This window comes from Drosophila rhopaloa, unplaced genomic scaffold (genome assembly GCF_018152115.1).
Source record: "Drosophila rhopaloa isolate 14029-0021.01 unplaced genomic scaffold, ASM1815211v1 contig_178, whole genome shotgun sequence".
NCBI classification, from domain to species: Eukaryota; Metazoa; Arthropoda; class Insecta; order Diptera; family Drosophilidae; genus Drosophila; species Drosophila rhopaloa.
The window spans coordinates 10,818,316-10,835,594 of NW_025335059.1; the positions used below are offsets into that span (position 1 = coordinate 10,818,316).

Here is a 17,279-nt window from a genome sequence, read left to right on the forward strand (position 1 = left end):
GAGACCTCGAGTTCGAGGAAAAATATTTATTTTTAGCACTATAATGACAATTATACAAACTTAACCGTGTCAAATCAAGAAGTACGACTGTATTTTAAGAGCATGTCATTTTGTTATTTGTGTGGTCAAAACAGGGCTACAAATTGCAACAATTTAATGGCCAGGTCAAATGTCTGTGCAGCACCAACACCCTGCACACAGGCTTTTCCCATTTCTCAGCTAGTTTCTTGGCTACAGGGTATCAAGATTCGCAATTCGTTAGCCATAAATTACCGCTCGTGTTGCCGGTAATTACCATCAAGCAACGATTTGTTGCGGAAATGCATTCTGATTTTTTCTCGCCCAAAACGCACCCACCCCGTCCTCCTTTCCATCACATTTACTACCCTTATTTAACCACTTTCCCACAATTTAGAAAAATAAGAGCAGCTGCCGTTTGACATTGACTTTTGTTCCGCCTTTTGGCACATTAACTGCACTTTAATGACGTCGACATGGCACGGTCAACAAAAGACAAAAATCATCCGCGACGACAGCCTCTCTGCTCCCCATCTCGCTCGCACACAAGAATTTGTCCCGCTCAATTAGCATTTGTCTCTCCGATCCGAGAATTGCATGTGGGTGCAACAATTGGTCACTTCGGGGCACTAAATTAATTTTAATTCTAATTTTAACCGAGCCGCCGGCCGTGGCTCGGATCAACTGAAATTTATTTGCCAAAATGTGACAATCTCGATCTTGATAAATACGTCACTTCCTGCGACGTCCTCTCTACAACATGCACTGAACAATATTTAATATATTAAAAAAAAACTTAATTATGCAATTTGGAAAATTTCTCGGATATTATTTTGTTAGCTCCTTCGCTTGCAGACCTTTACAAAATTTTTGAGTAATAAATTCGAATTAGAGAGCTATTAAGAAAAAAACTTAAGAACATTATTAGGTTATAATAAGATCGTGGATTGACTTATTATTATTTTTTTACATGTATAAAGTTTTAATAACATTAAACTATATTTATGTTTATATATATCTTCATTATAAATATATAATTTTTTTAATGGGCATTACAAGGGCGACGACAAAACAAAAAATAACACTCCTTTACTAATCCCTTAATAAAGTGGCTTTAACCAAGTCTAAGTTTTACTTTAACCATGTATAAATTTAAAAAAATCGAAACGTTTTATTTATATTTCAAGTTAATTCCGACTTTTTCGTAAATAAATCAATAAATATGAAATATTATTTAATCACAAATAATCAATTTCTTGTTTTAATTTTTTATACATATTTAAGCATAATGGATTATATTAACTATATATATCTTAATAGACAGCATTTTTTATTGGTAGTTACGAAACATTTTTGTGAAAATTAAATAAATTCGTTCTTACGCGGCGATTAATTTTGTTCTTAATTTAAAAATTATTAAGTGCACTTTTATGTCGCTTCTAGAAAGATTTGTAAATCATAAAAAACCAATTTTACTCTCTATTTTAGTACACACTCAACTTGACTAATGAATTTTCGGGATTCTATTATTCGTAAGTTAAGTACGTGACTTGTTTATTTTATTTCGTAAGTTAAATACGTAACGTATTTAATTTAAGGATTGTAATATTGTTTTGAGAGCATGGAGCTTGAATAAAGTTTTTTTTTAATGATTTGGGCTTAATTAAACATTTATTCTATATTTAAGTGCGAATACACCAAAAGCTTTTGAAGCAATAATTATCATAATTTAATTCAGAGCATAATTTTTTCTGAGTAGTAATGGCTGGATCTGGTCATACGCTTAAAATATTAAAATAATGTTAGCAACATTTCTTGGACTAATGTAATGTGATCTATATTTGATAGCTTAATGTTTTTTATACCAGATACCTTATTTCTCCCAGTGTGGGTTTTGGCAAGTGTGGGCGTGAGAGTCATGTGCCAGCCCTTGCTCTCTTGCTCTCGCTCAGCTGGTAATTACCGTTCGTTTAGCATTTCCCTGCCTGCTTATCAATTAATCAACTTCTAAGCGCAGCTCGGCAATTGCAAATTTCACCTTCGGCTCGTTGGCGGTTTTATTATTTTTTTTTTCTTCCCAATCTGCAAATTTTTAGTTGACAATATCTTTCAAGAGGAAAGTGGAAAACCTGCGAAAAAAATAAATAAAGAGCACATAAACCTGACTATATCGTTGCCATAATTCAATGTTCAATTGTGTGAGTGCAGTGCCGTTTGTTTGTGGGTGTGTTTTTGCGGCTGTGTGCGTGTGCACATTGCCCGATGCTCGTACCGCTTTTCAGTAATCATTCTGTGCCTGACCGCCGCGGGTTCCGTTCTTGGCCCGCCCGAGGTTCCGATATAAAAGACGCGTGCCGCTCCAAAACCGATGGAGTTCGATTCGAGACCGCAAAGGTTCCGTGTCCTGCCTGGCATCCTCTGAAAAAAAATAGAAAAAGTATACTGTGCCCTCTCAAAGTGATATAACCGAAAAACAAGTGATTTTAAAAAATATTTTTGACGAAAGTAAAACGTAAAAAACCTTAAAAATGCATTTCATCACCCTCTCCTTTATAGGTAAATTATTATCAATTAGTACTTATCATCTGTGACTCATTGTAAGCCAATCAAAGTTATTTAACTACTCCAGTATGAGTCACATACTCAAAAAATTGACTCAATCGGCCATTAATTGGATTCTTGTACTTATCGCAATAGTGCTTATCCACATATCCCCATATACCTCCGATAATACCGAAAGGGCACGTCTAGGTTGCGGCTCCCACATTCTAATTGTTTGCTATTTATTTTGCAATTTTTCGGATTGTTTTAGTGGATAAGATGACATAGACAATGTAGTAATGATAATACGCTGGGATCGTAAATTACAAGGCGGACTTTTGCGTTTATGATTTTCAATGGACAGGTTCCCAGACCAGGGGAAGTGATGATTGCCATCGGAAGTGTACGGATAGGCTTGAGTATATATCCAGATAAATGCAGATCGAGGGATTTGTATTTGAATTCGGTACACAAGCGGTTAAATTTGTCAATTGGCTACATCCTGTGAAAGATTCGCTTATAGATAAGCTAACAAATCTGTGAAATGTTCTTTTTTTGATCCCATAAATTAAATTTTACAATAAAGAAAGTAGCTTCAGGGGTATATTTTCTATTGTGATTTACCCCAACAAAGAAGACATAAAACTGGAGTTATTTTCTTTATGTAACACCGTTAAAAAGGGGGATTTTCGCCATGGCTAATTTAGAAACCCCAACGCATTTTTGTGGGCATATCTTAAATCTAAACTCACGCCGTCACATCGGTACTCCAAAGCACGTCACAGAACTTTGGAAATGGATCACGCGCCCGAACAGATATCTGAACAAAAGACAACCTATTTCCGTCTTGTTTGACTTTGGGGCATTCGGAAAATACCCACTTAATTCGTCTAATACAGATACAGATACCGACGACTCATCATTGCGGGCAGACTGAGTGATAAGGTCAGCGAAGCTAAATATTTGGGCACGCTGGGGAGTCAGCTTATGGGTGGAAAAACTGCTGACCTAATCGAGATAATCGAAAGTAGTTTATATGCCCGAGATGGTGCAGTGATAAGTTGGGAATTGATAAGGGACTTTTCAAGTAGCGTACGGGGGAAATGCATATTAAACGATTAATTGGCAATTAACTCCACCGGGCTTATGGATCCGTACGAGATTCGATTAAGCTTAATCGATTTAATAAACGTCGCAAGGCGCCATTTCTTATCGGGCTTGCTTACTTGTCAGGTAGCTACCCCCCGATTAGCTGCGATTTCTAAATAAGTTATATGGTATATATATAAAAACAGGTGATTAAAAATATATGTAAGTAAAGACAACTTATATGTATAAAATCATCAAGGAATTTATCAGTTTTTTGGAAAAATATGTTTTGAACACAATTAGCTAAGTGATACAATTGTTGTTGTCCAAGATAAGACACCAAGCCAGTATAGACTTATTTTTTTATTTGTGTTTAATGCTATGCTTGTAGAAATCAATTAACAACTCCCGATTAGGCTCTCGTTTATAAACCATTTTATACTTAATGTACTAGATCTTTTTTAAAAAATAGCACCTTACACTATTGCTCGGAAGAAGAAAAGCCTAATTTTTACACACCATTAGTGGCTAAACTTGTAAATTAATTCATCAAATTTATATTCATTTTTTGCGTTATGGAATACACTTGTGATTTTTTCTTAATGACGCAGCATTAAAAAACAGTTGTTTGTGTGTTTTTATTTAAGAATTACAAGCTGAGTCAAATTTAACTTAGTGCAGATTATTTTTTATTCCTAAGTAAATACACATGTCCGAGTTTAGATCATGCATCATTAAATACTGAGAGCCCTTTCCTGTTTATTCACTAAAAAAGGACCAAATTATAAAAACCCATGACACATTCAAACTTGTTTTCGAGTTAATTGGTAGTTCGGTCGCTTGAATTAATAATATTATTAGGGAAAATGTGTAAGCTGTGGTATTTTACAAATCATTTTCTGGTTGGGTTGTTTATATTTAACTAACTCTTGGAGTCCGACCAAGTAGAGTTCCAATTGATTGGTCTTTGTGAGGTAGCTGTGGAACAAGCAATTGATGGACAGTACACACCCTCTTTATAAAGGCGGCATTTATGGCCAAAACACTGGATGCACTAGAGCGTTGACTGGGCTACATTTATTTGTATTGGTTTTGCCCCTTTGTTGTCGAGCGAAAGTGAATTTGCATTCCGCAATTCACTTTCCTGATAGTAGCTACTTCCTATTTACATAGTATATACTCATCTGCTGGGAGTTGACTTCTGTTTACAAAGACCTTCTGCCATCAATCTGCCCCCTTTGTCACTATCTTCTCAACTTGTTTTCCTCGGCTTTTTATCAACACCCATTCGCAGTCTTCTCCTTGCATTGCGAATCCAAAGTCCATTAAGTCGATTGGCTTATGATGGAAAGTTTTTAACCTACTCCCCCACCCAATTGATTGGTAATGCAGCCAGGCCCTAAAGCAATCTCATCAAATGTTATGGTAACCATAACATCCAGACGTCACAACTTTAAGGAAATTCAGAAAAAACCAAAGTCTTGGTATTTATCTGATTATGCCAGTTGAGAAAATTATGTTCCCGCTCAGCAGATTAGATTAATTCTGGAGCAGGTGCTCTACCTACACACGCTTTTCGCTTATAGAAATCAAATTTATATGGGCTCTTTGTAATAAAATATATCATTTATTTCTTTAAGATAATAATGTTTATCTGTGCCTATTTAAACGGAAGTTTGTTTAGTAATAAAATACTAAATTATTTTTTTGTTTATTTTATAGGTCTTTTACCCATCTCAATAGATAATATTCGGGTTTATCTTGAAATATTATTTATTGAATATTTATTTTGACAAATGATAACGTCTATCAATTTTAATGGTTTCATCCACGTGACCTGCGGTGTATTTATTGGATTCGCATTTTATCGCAGGCTTTTAAGACAATGGGTCATTAAATCGCGTGCACTCCCGAAATCGTTTATCGGTGGGAGATATCTTTGATTATGAGGCTCAGTAAAATGTAAATAAAATTGCGGCTGGAAAATCACTGAGTGCTCTATATATTTTGGGGGAATCTCGATACCGCAGTGATTTGACAAAAAAACTAAACAGCCCAAGCGACAGACGGGGTCTTTATCGCGACTGCTTAGCTAGCGAAATCATTTCGATTCTTTTCTGCTGACAAGACCGCAATGATTTAATAAACAGCAGTTGATACAAGCCGTTCCAATGCCAGAACATCGCGGCAATGAATTCCGTTTTGATTCTCAAGAGCAGGAGAATATACAATTTTTTTCACTTGACGAATTCACGGGTTGAGTGCATTTTCCACTTCAGCTGTATGCAGCTGTTTATTTTGCGCGATTTTTCACATGATTATCGCCCATTGCATTGCCTGTTTTAAATTACAGTTTTGTTAACTTTTACACCCCGGGGGCCTTAAATTACAGAACGTTTCCTATTATCAGCTATCAAAGCTTTAGACACTCAAATTTAATTGTCCGAGCTTTGCATGTGCAAATTTAATTGCACTTTAAATAGTTGCCCGACATTCGTTGCATGTCCGTTGAAAATGTTTTTGAGATGGCAAGGGTTCGCGATCAAGTGATTCCTTTCGATTTGGCATCTGACGGATATTTCATTAGCCAATCACATATAATCCACAAACCGCTCACGTTAAAGTCATTACGTCTTGTGATCGTTTCTTAATTAAAAGGAATATTTTTACGACTCTTGATACGGCACTAATTCAATACAATTTCACTATTAATTCAAATTGAATCTCCATAAGTACTCTCCGCTTGCCCAGTGAATTATAAAAAAAAATCATTAAATAATGAAATATTATTTATAATCGAAAACTGCTATAACTCAGAGATCTTTTCCTCGGTCTCATTGCGTCACAGGGCAACCCAAGACTATAATATGTACACCTCAGCTGATGAGCACGTTGCCCGGCAAAAAGTAAATTAAAAAGATTATATACAACATATAGTATTTATACTTGGGTATATTTAGTACTCTACTTTCACAGCTGCGGTCGTCATTTGTCTTTTTTGCAGGCCAACTTGCAAAAATGCCATGCGGCAAGCATAAATACTCGAAAGATTAAAGACAGAACATAAATTATAACACTTGTATGCGGACTTTTTTATTAACCCATTAATGTTGAATATGGCTTAATAAACACGGTCATTTGATCACAGATCACGCTAGAGACGAGTTATGTGGATGGGTCAGTGGTTTTTAAATACCAAAATGGATCGTAAAAACTAAAAAGCCGCACGCATTAAATTTAGTTGATATTTTGATGCGCAGATGTCAAAATGCTTTTAGCAAAGCTGGAGGAGGAGAAAGCCACAATATGTGGACAATTCGCAGGTTAATGAAACATTAATGTCTGCCTGCAGATACACTGGTACTTATATACGAATATATGTGGCTGAAATCATAAATTTCATGGGTATTTTTAGCCGAGTCAAGTGCAAGGTGCCGTGTTTTTGGCTGAGGCTGCCAAACATGTGTAGATTGACCCTCTGTCAGTATTTATCCCATTGCTTTTATGGCCCATCGTCAAGTGCAGTTTTTAATGTGCTTGTTTTTGGGTGGCCCTCAAGCGTTCTCTGCGCGCAGTCGGTCAAGTTGAAGTTTATTAAAATCGTTTTCATTTGACGGTCCCACACGGCGTATACTTGATACTTATCTGTCACCCCCGTTCTTTCGTTTTCGTTCGCAGTCTGCTGCTCTGTGGCCCTCAGCTGGGCCAACGAATGGGGCTACCCGGACTTGGACAGCAATCAGGATGAGCGTAAGTAAAGCCAATCGAGTTTATTTGCTAAAATTAGTTAATCAACGCCACGGCGAGTGGGTCACTCTGCTCTGGCTGGCTCATTGTCAAGTGTTTTGCATACCAGGGCTCGATTCAAATGTGCTCGGATATACGAGTATATCTATCTGTGTGCACGCTCCGGACTTGAGCTTAGTTAAATTGGGCCAAATTGTTGTGTATGCAAATTGAACATGAATAATGATAAATTTGGACTGTTACTTGAGCAATTCTGCGGAAATTGAACTTCTGCCTAGAGTTTTTAATTGACGAAAAGATCGTTCAATTATTTAAAGTTTGATTTATGAGCATTTAATTTCAAATAAAAATTTTGCTTGTGCAGAAAGTTAAGATAATGAAAATCAATTTAACAAATAATGGACTGGAGTAAAATTGTATACTTTTTATTAAAAAACAAGCGTTCAATTATGTAAAGTTTGATTTATGATTTTAAATTCCTTATTTGACTAGTGCAAAAATTTTGAAAAAAGGAAATAAATTCGGCGTAAATTGATATAAAAAAATAGCTTTTGGAGATATTCACAATAATACAAATCAATTTGACAAGAATATATAATTGTCAGTTTTTGACATTGATGGATGATCTTTACATTCCACAGCCTTTCCAAAATGGGGCGGTCTTTGCGATAGTGGCAGGAAGCAAAGCCCCATTAATCTGCATGTCAAAGGGGCCCTGAAGGGCGAGTTTGATCCTCTGAAGTTCGAGAACTACGATGAGCATCAGAAAAATCTGCTAATGGTCAACAATGGACATTCAAGTGAGTTTTTAGATATATGTCAGAAATTGGAAATAATCCAATGAGTAATTATTTTCTTCTGTTGTATAGTTCAACTATCTGGCTTTGATCACGAATTGACATTGACTGGTGGTGCCCTGCTGCATGACTACGTGGTGGAGCAGATCCACATGCACTGGTGGTCGGAGCACACCATCAACGACATCCGCTATCCGCTGGAAGTGCACATTGTCCATAGGAACACCATTTACCCCAACATGACCATGGCGGCCGGCTTCAAAGATGGCATTGTGGTAATTGGAGTGCTGTACCATGTGTCCAACACGCCCAACGAGGCCATCGGCAGCATCATCAAGAGCTTGAAGGCTGTGAAAAGTTACGGGAGCATGAATAAGCCTGCCCAGGTGGCAGATTCCTTGGCCGTGGACGACCTAGTTCCCGGTGTGGACAGCTACTTCACCTACGCCGGCTCCCTGACCACGCCCACCTGCGCCGAGGCCGTCACCTGGATTGTGCTCACCAATACCTTCCCGGTGACCCTGGACCAGGTCAACGAGTTCAAGGAGATCGAGTATGATGAGGGCAAGCAGCTGCACAACAATTACAGGGAGCTGCAGAGCGAGAACAATCGAGCGGTGGTCCTGGTCGAGCAGCCCGAGGATCGTTCGGGGGCAGCAGGAGTCACTGCATCCGTGTCCTTGATCATGGCGCTCATCCTGGCGGGCCAGAAGTTCCTGCTGTAGATTTAAGACGGATACCACCCCGAAGAGAGCAGCCAATGACATACTCGTACCAAAGAATCGTTAAATACAACGAATTTGTTTACCAACTACATATATTAACAATCCAAATACCGGCGACACAGGAGAGCAACGTCAGACCAGACAATTTATACTCATTAATTGTAATGCAGAACAGAACAAGAATTCAGCTAGTCAGTTTGTGTAAAGTTCGTTAAGTGCAAAGATCACAGATAATAAATGAAACATTTTACAAGCATTCGTTGTGTTTATGGTTAAAAGTGGCATATATGTACGCAACTTAAAAGTAACCGCTTATTTCCGTTTAAAGTTCAGACTGACCAATATCGGTTTATGGGGAGTTCCAAAAATAGATGGTGAACAGTTCTTCTGCATATTTTTATCACAAGACCCCAGCTGGAGTAAAAATTTTTAGGGTCCCTGGACAGTGTGATTCCTCGAAGGGGTCATTAACTGGAATAAAGTATTTATCACCGAATAGTATTCATAAATCACTGATAACTGCCAACGTCAACTGACCAATTGCACGGCCTGATAACGCTAATTGATACTAGATGGACTCTAAATAAATCAACTACAATAACAGCGGGTCATGCAATTTGATTTCGCTTATTGCTGGCCATACTTAATCATTTTTGTTCATTTCGTTGCGAAATGACACTTGGCCGCACTTCAAGTGCGATTGGAGCGTGTGTCCGCCGGTTTAGTGATGGCACAGCTAATTATACCCACAAGCTCAACTATATCTTATCTGTGGGAGATACATGCATGGAGTAGAGTCCTATAATAATCTAAAGTCCGATAAGCCGATTGCTGATTTAAAATACAATTAAAACTTAAAAGTTAAGCCAACTTCGAAGACATCAAGTAGCTTCAAAAGGAACCCTCAAACCTTCATGATTTCTCCAAAAAGAACATGAAATAAATGCACAAAACTTGATTTTAAAACACGTTTTTGTTAAGATTTGTTGTTAAATTTTGAAATTTATTTGTTGAACAATGATTTTGAAAGAGCTTTTGTTTTAAATTATTAAATGGCTAATGGAGCGAAAACGTTGCATACTTTTGAACAACAATTTAAAATGTAATTTGTACTCAATTTATTAGTCTAGTTTATGAGATATTGACTGTGTAGAAATCGTGTGTAAAATTCGTATAAAAGTGTGTAAAGATTTTAGTATCAAGTAGTATTTAAAAGACTATAAAATGTGTATTAACTTGCTTAAAAATGTATTTCTTTAAGGCACAGAAAGAGTTCTAATGATTTGTTTTTAATTAACACTTTATATTTTTGTATATATTTAACAGTGTACATTCTTAAAGCTTTTTGTTAATGTAAGGAACAATAAATACAAATGACTACTATGCACACCATAGAAAACAAGATATGCTTAATTTCCAGTATTGATTGCTTTCTTCTCCACTTAAATTCCATTTTGTATACATTGTGGCATGGAAATATTCTTCGATAAAAGGGCGTACTCCACATCCATATGTCTGATAAATGGGGACGCCAGCACCTTGGCAGCTAGTTCTTGGTCCCCATCATCAAAAGCTTGTAATAGTTTTTGCAATGTGGACACTTCTTGGTGCTCGCAACGATTTCCCCATTTTTTGAATGTCTTTTTGGCATCTGCGAGATCTCCATATGCTAATTGCACTAGTACCAAGGCCACGACTAAGCGACCAACTTGTCCATAAGATTTTGTTTGAAGGTTTAGGCTTATCTCCTTTTTAAGAGCCTTGCTCGCTTCTTCGTATCTCTTGAGTTTCACCAATATTCTTGACACTTTCGATGCGAATTCAGATGCTTGATGGGTGGCATCTCCAATTAATACGACGGCCAGAGCCCGCTTGTAGAATTCCAATGCCAATTCAGGATGTTTGGATTCCGTCATTTTGGCGGCTTTATCCAGTGCTGCAGCAGCTGCTTCCGGTGAACCATGTTGCTGATAGAGACTGCAAGCCCTATTTGCATATTCCTCAACTTCGGACAGAGTTCCGTTTTCTTTGGCCAGCAAAATAATCTGCTCGTATGATTTGGCAGCGTGGAACCACGACTTGTTGTTTTCGTAACAGTCGATGGCCTTCAAAAAACAATCCTTGCTCTTATCCGAGCTTTTGGCCAATCGATATGCAGTTGCAGCCTTGAAATACATACCAGCTTTAGCATACTCATCCGGGGCACTATCGACTTGGCCCATTAAAGCCTCAGCTTCGGCTATTTTTTTGGCATCAAGAGCAGACATTTTCTTCAACTTTGTTCTTTTCGTAAAGGAAAAATCGATTGCTTACGTGTAAAATAGTGTGCCCAAATGCGCAAGTGCAGATAAAACGCATTTGACCGCTCCTTATGCGGATATGACACGGTATTGTTGATTCTTTCATTTAAATATTTTAAGAATTTGTAAACATCATTTAATAAATGAAGTGAAAATGTTTCCTAAATGTACAGAACAGCTTTTAAATATCTGTTTTCCTTCGTGTTAAATTAGCTATATTAAGTACTGCTCTAAAAAACTACTGGTTTCAAAAAGAGGTATTGGAACATTTTTAAACCACGCAATCAAAATATTACTTTCTTTCACTTAAATATCTTAATAATTTTATTATTTATTTATATATATATTTATTTAGTACATCACAGCCTTAATATTTCTGTTTTCCTTTGTGTTAAATTCGCTATATAAACAACTGCCCTACGAGGATTTGGAACATTTTTAAACCATGATATCAGAATATTATTTTCTTTCATTTAAATATTTTAATCATTTTTAACTATATTTAATCAGTAAAGCATCGCTTTTTATCGCTTTCGGATAAATACCAAGCCACTTAACTAAATGTATCGATTTCGTATAAATCGAACCAGATTCACATTTTTGACTGTACGTCTTGTATCGTATCCCTGGGCTAAAAAGAGAAAGATATCGAAAGAAACGTTCTCTGTCATTCTGAAAAAGAAAAGAATACGTTCAAAAGAATACGTTCGGACAATATCGGAGCTACATATATAATTATTCAATAAAACCAGACTCTTTACAAGCGTCAATACGAGTACATTTTCTTTTGGTTTAGTGGCTGATTCTTGGAAATCGTTTTCAAAGCAGGTAAAGTCTTCTAACTGCAGTCGTTCCGACTTATGTCTTATGCGCTTTTACAAATTTAAAATCATACAGGCTTCTGAAGGATTGAAAATAATTTGATAGTCATGAAAATCTGGAGAGATGCAGGACTTACTTACATCCAATATTCGAACATTGCTGCCCGGGTGGTACGTGAAGCCCTTCGAGCGGAGTTACGTGCAGATGCTGCTAAGAGAGACATAAGCCATGTGCAGTTCACTCCCTGGGTTAACGGAAAGCCAAAGCCGCGCAAGAAGCAAGAATCGGATTCATAGATGCCTTTTTGCTTCTTATTATGGGTGGTTTTCTGACGTTACACCATCAAGCATCAGTAGAAGCTTCGGTAATTCTAGTAAACCAAAACTGCAATTATTCAAATAAATTTGAATAACTCAAAAAAGTTGAAAGTTGTTGCAGTTGTTATTTTGCCCTCTATAAGAAGTTGGTATCAAAACAGCACATCATGCTTTGCATTCCCAGTTAGAATACTCATTTGGATACATGCAGGGCAACTACTTCTTCTAATGTTTAAATAAGTTACAAGCTCATTCACTCTAAAGTACAACACAGTTCTGTATTTAAATACGATTTAAATAATAATATACACAGCATGAGCATACATTCTACACACGCGTATTAAATACATAGATTGTGACTGCTTAATTTACACTAAGAAACTAAGAGAGAACAGTCAGTACTGGAGCACCAGCCAAGGCAGCAGGATGATGCATAAAGACCAGGATAAAGCCTTCGCTCCACTTCTCAGATTGCTGTAGCTGTCCACGATGTGAATCTTCCAGCCCATATTTCCGTGGGTAAAGGAGTTATAGTACACGGTATCCGGCCAGGTGATATTCGGCGTAATTTCCAACAATGCCGGTGCCTCATCCACACATTCGGTGATCAGCGATCGATTGAACTTCTTGAATGTGGGGAAGTTATCATCCAGCCTGCGATCATAACTCGGAGGATATCTGGAGAGGCACAAAGGACCAGCAGCCGTAGGTTTGGGTCTGCCCCTTCTAGTGAACTCCACTCCGGCCAATACGCGAATCTCACTCTGCTTGGCATCCGACAAGCGATCATAGCCTCCCTGAGGGTCATCGGTAATAACCAGCGGATGATAGTGCTCCGGCGAGTGGGGATTATTACCACCCCTCACCTTAAAGGTGTAGGTCAGGCCCCGCTTAAGGTAAAGTTCTGGGATCATATAGCCGTTTATGTACCAAGCCAAACCGCTAGACACATGACCTGTCAGTCCCTGATAGCCACGGAGTCCTCCCGAGGGTCCCAAATAGGCATTAAAAGTGCGTACAGTTCTGTAAAATAGTTAATTATTGATATTAGAATTTCCTTGTAGAGAAAGATTCTATTCTTACGCATCTGTTATCCTGGTCCGCTCCCACAACTGAGGGGGAGGCGTATCCACACTTTTAGTGAAGTCAAAGCAATCATTTACAGCCTCCGTGGTGTTAAAATCTATAACTATATCACTTTTGGGATAGTATGTATGAAAGGCAGGTTCGTTATTTGAGTCCAACTGGCCAAAGGCCCAAACTACGTAGTTGCTGCGGTCCAGAAAGATTTCTTTATCGCCATCGTCGGCTAAAGAGATGAAAATTATTAATAAAAACTTAATTTAATAGATTTTTACTCACATGACTTGAGGGTCCGCCTAAAACTGATTGTGTTGATGCCATCCTTGCGACTGTATGTGTTTAACTGAAAGCTGTCCAATCCACCGACCACGTCGTCCCGGCACACTCCTTTGTTCTGGCCCAAAACCTGAACGCAAGGCGCCAGCGAAGTGATATTGTAATCCACTGTATATCCCCTGATCTCGTCCATATAGGCCACCACCACATCGGAGCCGATCATTTGGCTGGACACATCCGATCCGGATATTCCGAAGGACATGTAATCGTTGGCAGCCACCTGACCGGAGAGTTGGAACGTGATTTGGGGACCAAATACCTCCCAGGACACCTGCATATCCTTGTGTAGCTGCCGGCAATTGGGCAGAGAGAATTCGAATTTCGTTACTTTCACCAGCGACGGTGGAACATTCAGTCCATCGTTGATTAACACATGACCGTAGTTTTCATTATCGGCCACATCATAAACACTGATCCAGTCGATGTCGAAGATGGTCTTGTCTCCCGGAAGTTCCAATTCAACGGTCTCCTTGTTGTATTTCCTAATTGGGTCGAGGCTAAAACATAGTAGATAAAATTAAAATATTAATTAACTCGTTAATCTATCTGATAATACTTACTATCCCCGCTCATCCGGCAGTTTGCTTCCTCGACTCGATGGCTGTGCCCCCACTCCCGCCCAGAAAAAGGTGCGCTTGCCACGCCCATCGTAGGTAAAGTCCTTGATGCGAATGGTTTTCGAGTCCAGAATCTCAATGCTACTGCTGCTCACATTGTGGCTGCGCTTGGAGAACGTTCCGCCCAGCTGGGGCATAGGTGGCTCAAACTCCTCGGGAATATAAACGTCCCCGAAGTTGTTCTGACTGTTCAGATCGTAGACCGCCAACCATTTGATTTCCGTTATCTTTTTTCGATCCGGCAGCGTCAATGTAAAGTCCTTGTTGTGATACCGATCCAGAATATTGGTTCTACGGTAACAATCGGAAATAATAAGTTTAGATAATTAACGCTGTTTTCTATATTTGCATAAAAAATAGATGACTAAGGTTTTTGAGTAATTAGGTAAACGTAAACTTTTTAACAATGTTTTTAAAATGATTTTAAGGACATCCACTTTACTGTGTAAAAATAAATCTCAATTGTACGTGTATTTACAGACAAAATTAAAATAAATTCGTACTTTTTATCTCTAACCAAAAAAAGGTTTAACATCAAATGAAACCAATGCACTTACTTGCCATACTCATCGGGCACAATGAAGCCTTGAGGTCCAGGGCGATTACTGGCGCCCGACCAAAAGAAAGTATCCGCCCCGTTGCCGTCGTAGTTGAAGCCCACTATCAAGAAGGTGTACTCATTTACGGCATACACATCACCGGATACCTGATGATGGTACGAGTTGAGTTTTCCGAGGTATTTTCCACGATATGGACCATCATTTTCTTCGTCCTGGGTCACTAATTGATAAAGAAATAGTTAAGAAAACTCAAAAGCCGGCAAAAAGAAAACCAATCGCAAACGAAAGACTGTGACAACAAACTCGTTTTGGTTTTCGGCTCTGACTAATAAGCCAACAATTTGGTTTCTGAATTACTGCCACTGGGCCATGTGGCGCCCCCTGGCGGGAACTCAGAGAGGCAAATCCAAGACTAGACCAGTTTCTCTAGTTTTACACGAAAGTGAATTTGTTTTCGCCTTGTCCCGTCTCGAGCGTAACGCCAATCAAAATTTCTCTTTCTTTTGCAGTTTGCTTTGTTTTTCTTGTTATTGTTCGGCTTGCAATTTAGTTAGTCTATGAACTTACGGGCGGCGTTGAAAAACAGGAAAAGCGTTACAACAACCAGTAATAATTGTCGCTGCAATCGCAGACAAAGAACATTGCTGCCCCCTTTGTTGCCCAAAGCCATTTTATTTTCTTATTTTTGCTGTTCCGGACTCGTTATTTTATACACCCAACTTCCTAAGCCACGTTTAAATTTTCGGATTCAATATTTTCTTTGACGCTTATTCACGTCGCAACATTTTGCATTTTGGTTTTTTTTATTTCGCTCGGTGCGTCACTTAATTTCTTGGGTTTCCAAATATATATGTATGTAAAGTATTATTAGAGAGTCAAGTAATTTATTTTTTCTTTTGCTTAAGGTCGTTTCGTCACTTGCATGCGTTTTCGCTGCTATTGTTGTTGTGATCACTTGGCCAAAACAGGTTTAGGCCGCAGTTCCGGCGTTTTTTTTTATATTTAGCTCTTTTACTGTGAAGCCGAAATCGAAAGCGAACCGCACCGTCCAACCGATCTGAGTGAACTGAGACTTAAAGCCGCCGTTATTTCGGTTTGGGTTTCTTTCGGAGTTCCAACGCCTTGGTCATGTTAAGTGCGCACTGCTCTCTCTACCTCTCTCTTTGGTCGCGCGCGTGCGTGCCTGGCATTGAAATGGCCAATAGTGCCCATAACGGTACTGTTGCATTTAAAAAAATGCGAGGTGTGTTTAAGAGGTTTAAGCAAACTTTGCAGATCCGAAGTTTATTCCAATCAAATGATTATATTTCGATTTTTTAAACTATAAGTTCACACTTATAGTATTAATACACAATGAAGCGCCTGTTTTCCAAAACCATTTTCAATCGTACTATTTTTATAAAATTAAAACCGGACTTCAGATATTATTTGAAGTATTCCATATATTTTTTAAAATTACAAAGTAATAATTTTGTTAATTTATATTTTTGACTGTTCCAATAAGACATTGTGTCATGATAAAGTCATAATCTAGGACTTCGCCAGATCGACTTTGTACTTTCCGTGACTGCTTCGCAAACTCTACAAAGGTATAATAAAATCATTGTATTTTCCAACTACATATAATAAGAAGCTAATTTGGAAGACTTTAAAAATAATTTCACACGAGACACCATTGACAATCTGATATTATATAAATAATTTAAGACAAATCCGGTAAAAACTAAGCCCATTAAAAAACACATGAGATTAATTAGGCACATACCACCCATCCGGTTAGTGCCTAAGTAATCTGGTGTTTTTCTCAATGGGCTTTGTTTTCATGATGCCACAATTTTATGATCAAGTAATTCCTAGAGATTATGTAGCAACCCGAGTTGGTCAGCTTCAAATCGCTGATTATTTCGCTAAAGAATCTGCGATTCGTTGGGTTCTCGGGCTTTTCGAACTTGTTGCTTAGCCGGTCGCATAGCGCCGCCGATCGCATATCACAAGCGTATTGTACCCATGGAGCTCGATAACACGAACACATTCCACTCGGTCGGGTGGAATTCGACCGCCGTGATCCCCTCCATGTTGGTTGGCTTGAAGTCGACGAGGTTGTAGCCCTGGTGGACCACCTTCAAGTTCCAGAGATTGATGCGCAGGTCGTAGACCGACAAGAAGGTTTCCTGAACCGAATTAAGTTGACTGCGTCGCAATCTTTTGACTGTGCTCTGCAAAGGTATTATGATAGCATTGTATTTTGCAACTACATGTAGTTTATGTGGTTAGTTTGGTTTTTAAGAATTTTAAAATAATACCCCACAAAATATAATTGACAATCT

The 17,279-nt window shown here is 38.3% G+C and overlaps 4 protein-coding genes across 4 annotated transcripts; 2 read left to right on the top strand and 2 right to left on the bottom strand.

The window, feature by feature from the left end:
* Positions 1-2,081: 2,081 nt before the first annotated feature.
* LOC108044506 (carbonic anhydrase 2) lies at positions 2,082-9,173 on the top strand. Its single transcript, XM_017123544.2, has 4 exons — positions 2,082-2,574; positions 7,327-7,398; positions 8,037-8,195; positions 8,265-9,173. Exons 1-4 carry the CDS (start codon positions 2,547-2,549, stop codon positions 8,915-8,917), a joined length of 912 nt encoding a protein of 303 aa, XP_016979033.1. The 5' UTR covers positions 2,082-2,546; the 3' UTR covers positions 8,918-9,173.
* A 1,101-nt stretch (positions 9,174-10,274) lies between these two features.
* LOC108044496 (gamma-soluble NSF attachment protein) lies at positions 10,275-11,224 on the bottom strand. The gene has a single exon (XM_017123527.2). It carries the CDS (start codon positions 11,182-11,184, stop codon positions 10,360-10,362), a length of 825 nt encoding a protein of 274 aa, XP_016979016.1. The 5' UTR covers positions 11,185-11,224; the 3' UTR covers positions 10,275-10,359.
* A 592-nt stretch (positions 11,225-11,816) lies between these two features.
* LOC108044508 (protein stunted) lies at positions 11,817-12,486 on the top strand. Its single transcript, XM_017123547.2, has 2 exons — positions 11,817-12,045; positions 12,115-12,486. The coding sequence occupies exon 2, from the start codon at positions 12,147-12,149 to the stop codon at positions 12,333-12,335; it is 189 nt and encodes a 62-aa protein (XP_016979036.1). The 5' UTR covers positions 11,817-12,045; positions 12,115-12,146; the 3' UTR covers positions 12,336-12,486.
* A 129-nt stretch (positions 12,487-12,615) lies between these two features.
* LOC108044507 (protein Skeletor, isoforms B/C) lies at positions 12,616-16,013 on the bottom strand. The gene is made up of 6 exons (XM_017123546.2): positions 15,520-16,013; positions 14,950-15,172; positions 14,336-14,683; positions 13,719-14,272; positions 13,440-13,665; positions 12,616-13,379 (listed from the first exon to the last, which is right to left on the bottom strand). Exons 1-6 carry the CDS (start codon positions 15,620-15,622, stop codon positions 12,752-12,754), a joined length of 2,082 nt encoding a protein of 693 aa, XP_016979035.2. The 5' UTR covers positions 15,623-16,013; the 3' UTR covers positions 12,616-12,751.
* Between the last annotated feature and the right edge of the window lie 1,266 nt (positions 16,014-17,279).

Coding starts and splice junctions, on each gene's coding strand:
- LOC108044506 (XM_017123544.2), top strand. CDS start 2,547: ATGCATTTCATCACCCTCTCCTTTATAG. Junction 2,575..7,326: donor CATCACCCTCTCCTTTATAG/GTAAATTATTAT, acceptor TTTCGTTCGCAG/TCTGCTGCTCTGTGGCCCTC. Junction 8,196..8,264: donor GGTCAACAATGGACATTCAA/GTGAGTTTTTAG, acceptor TCTGTTGTATAG/TTCAACTATCTGGCTTTGAT.
- LOC108044496 (XM_017123527.2), bottom strand. CDS start 11,184: ATGTCTGCTCTTGATGCCAAAAAAATAGCCGAAGCTGAGGCTTTAATG.
- LOC108044508 (XM_017123547.2), top strand. CDS start 12,147: ATGAAAATCTGGAGAGATGCAGGACTTACTTACATCCAATATTCGAAC.
- LOC108044507 (XM_017123546.2), bottom strand. CDS start 15,622: ATGGCTTTGGGCAACAAAGGGGGCAGCAATGTTCTTTGTCTGCGATTG. Junction 15,173..15,519: donor CCTGTTTTTCAACGCCGCCC/GTAAGTTCATAG, acceptor TTTATCAATTAG/TGACCCAGGACGAAGAAAAT. Junction 13,666..13,718: donor TAGGCGGACCCTCAAGTCAT/GTGAGTAAAAAT, acceptor TCATCTCTTTAG/CCGACGATGGCGATAAAGAA.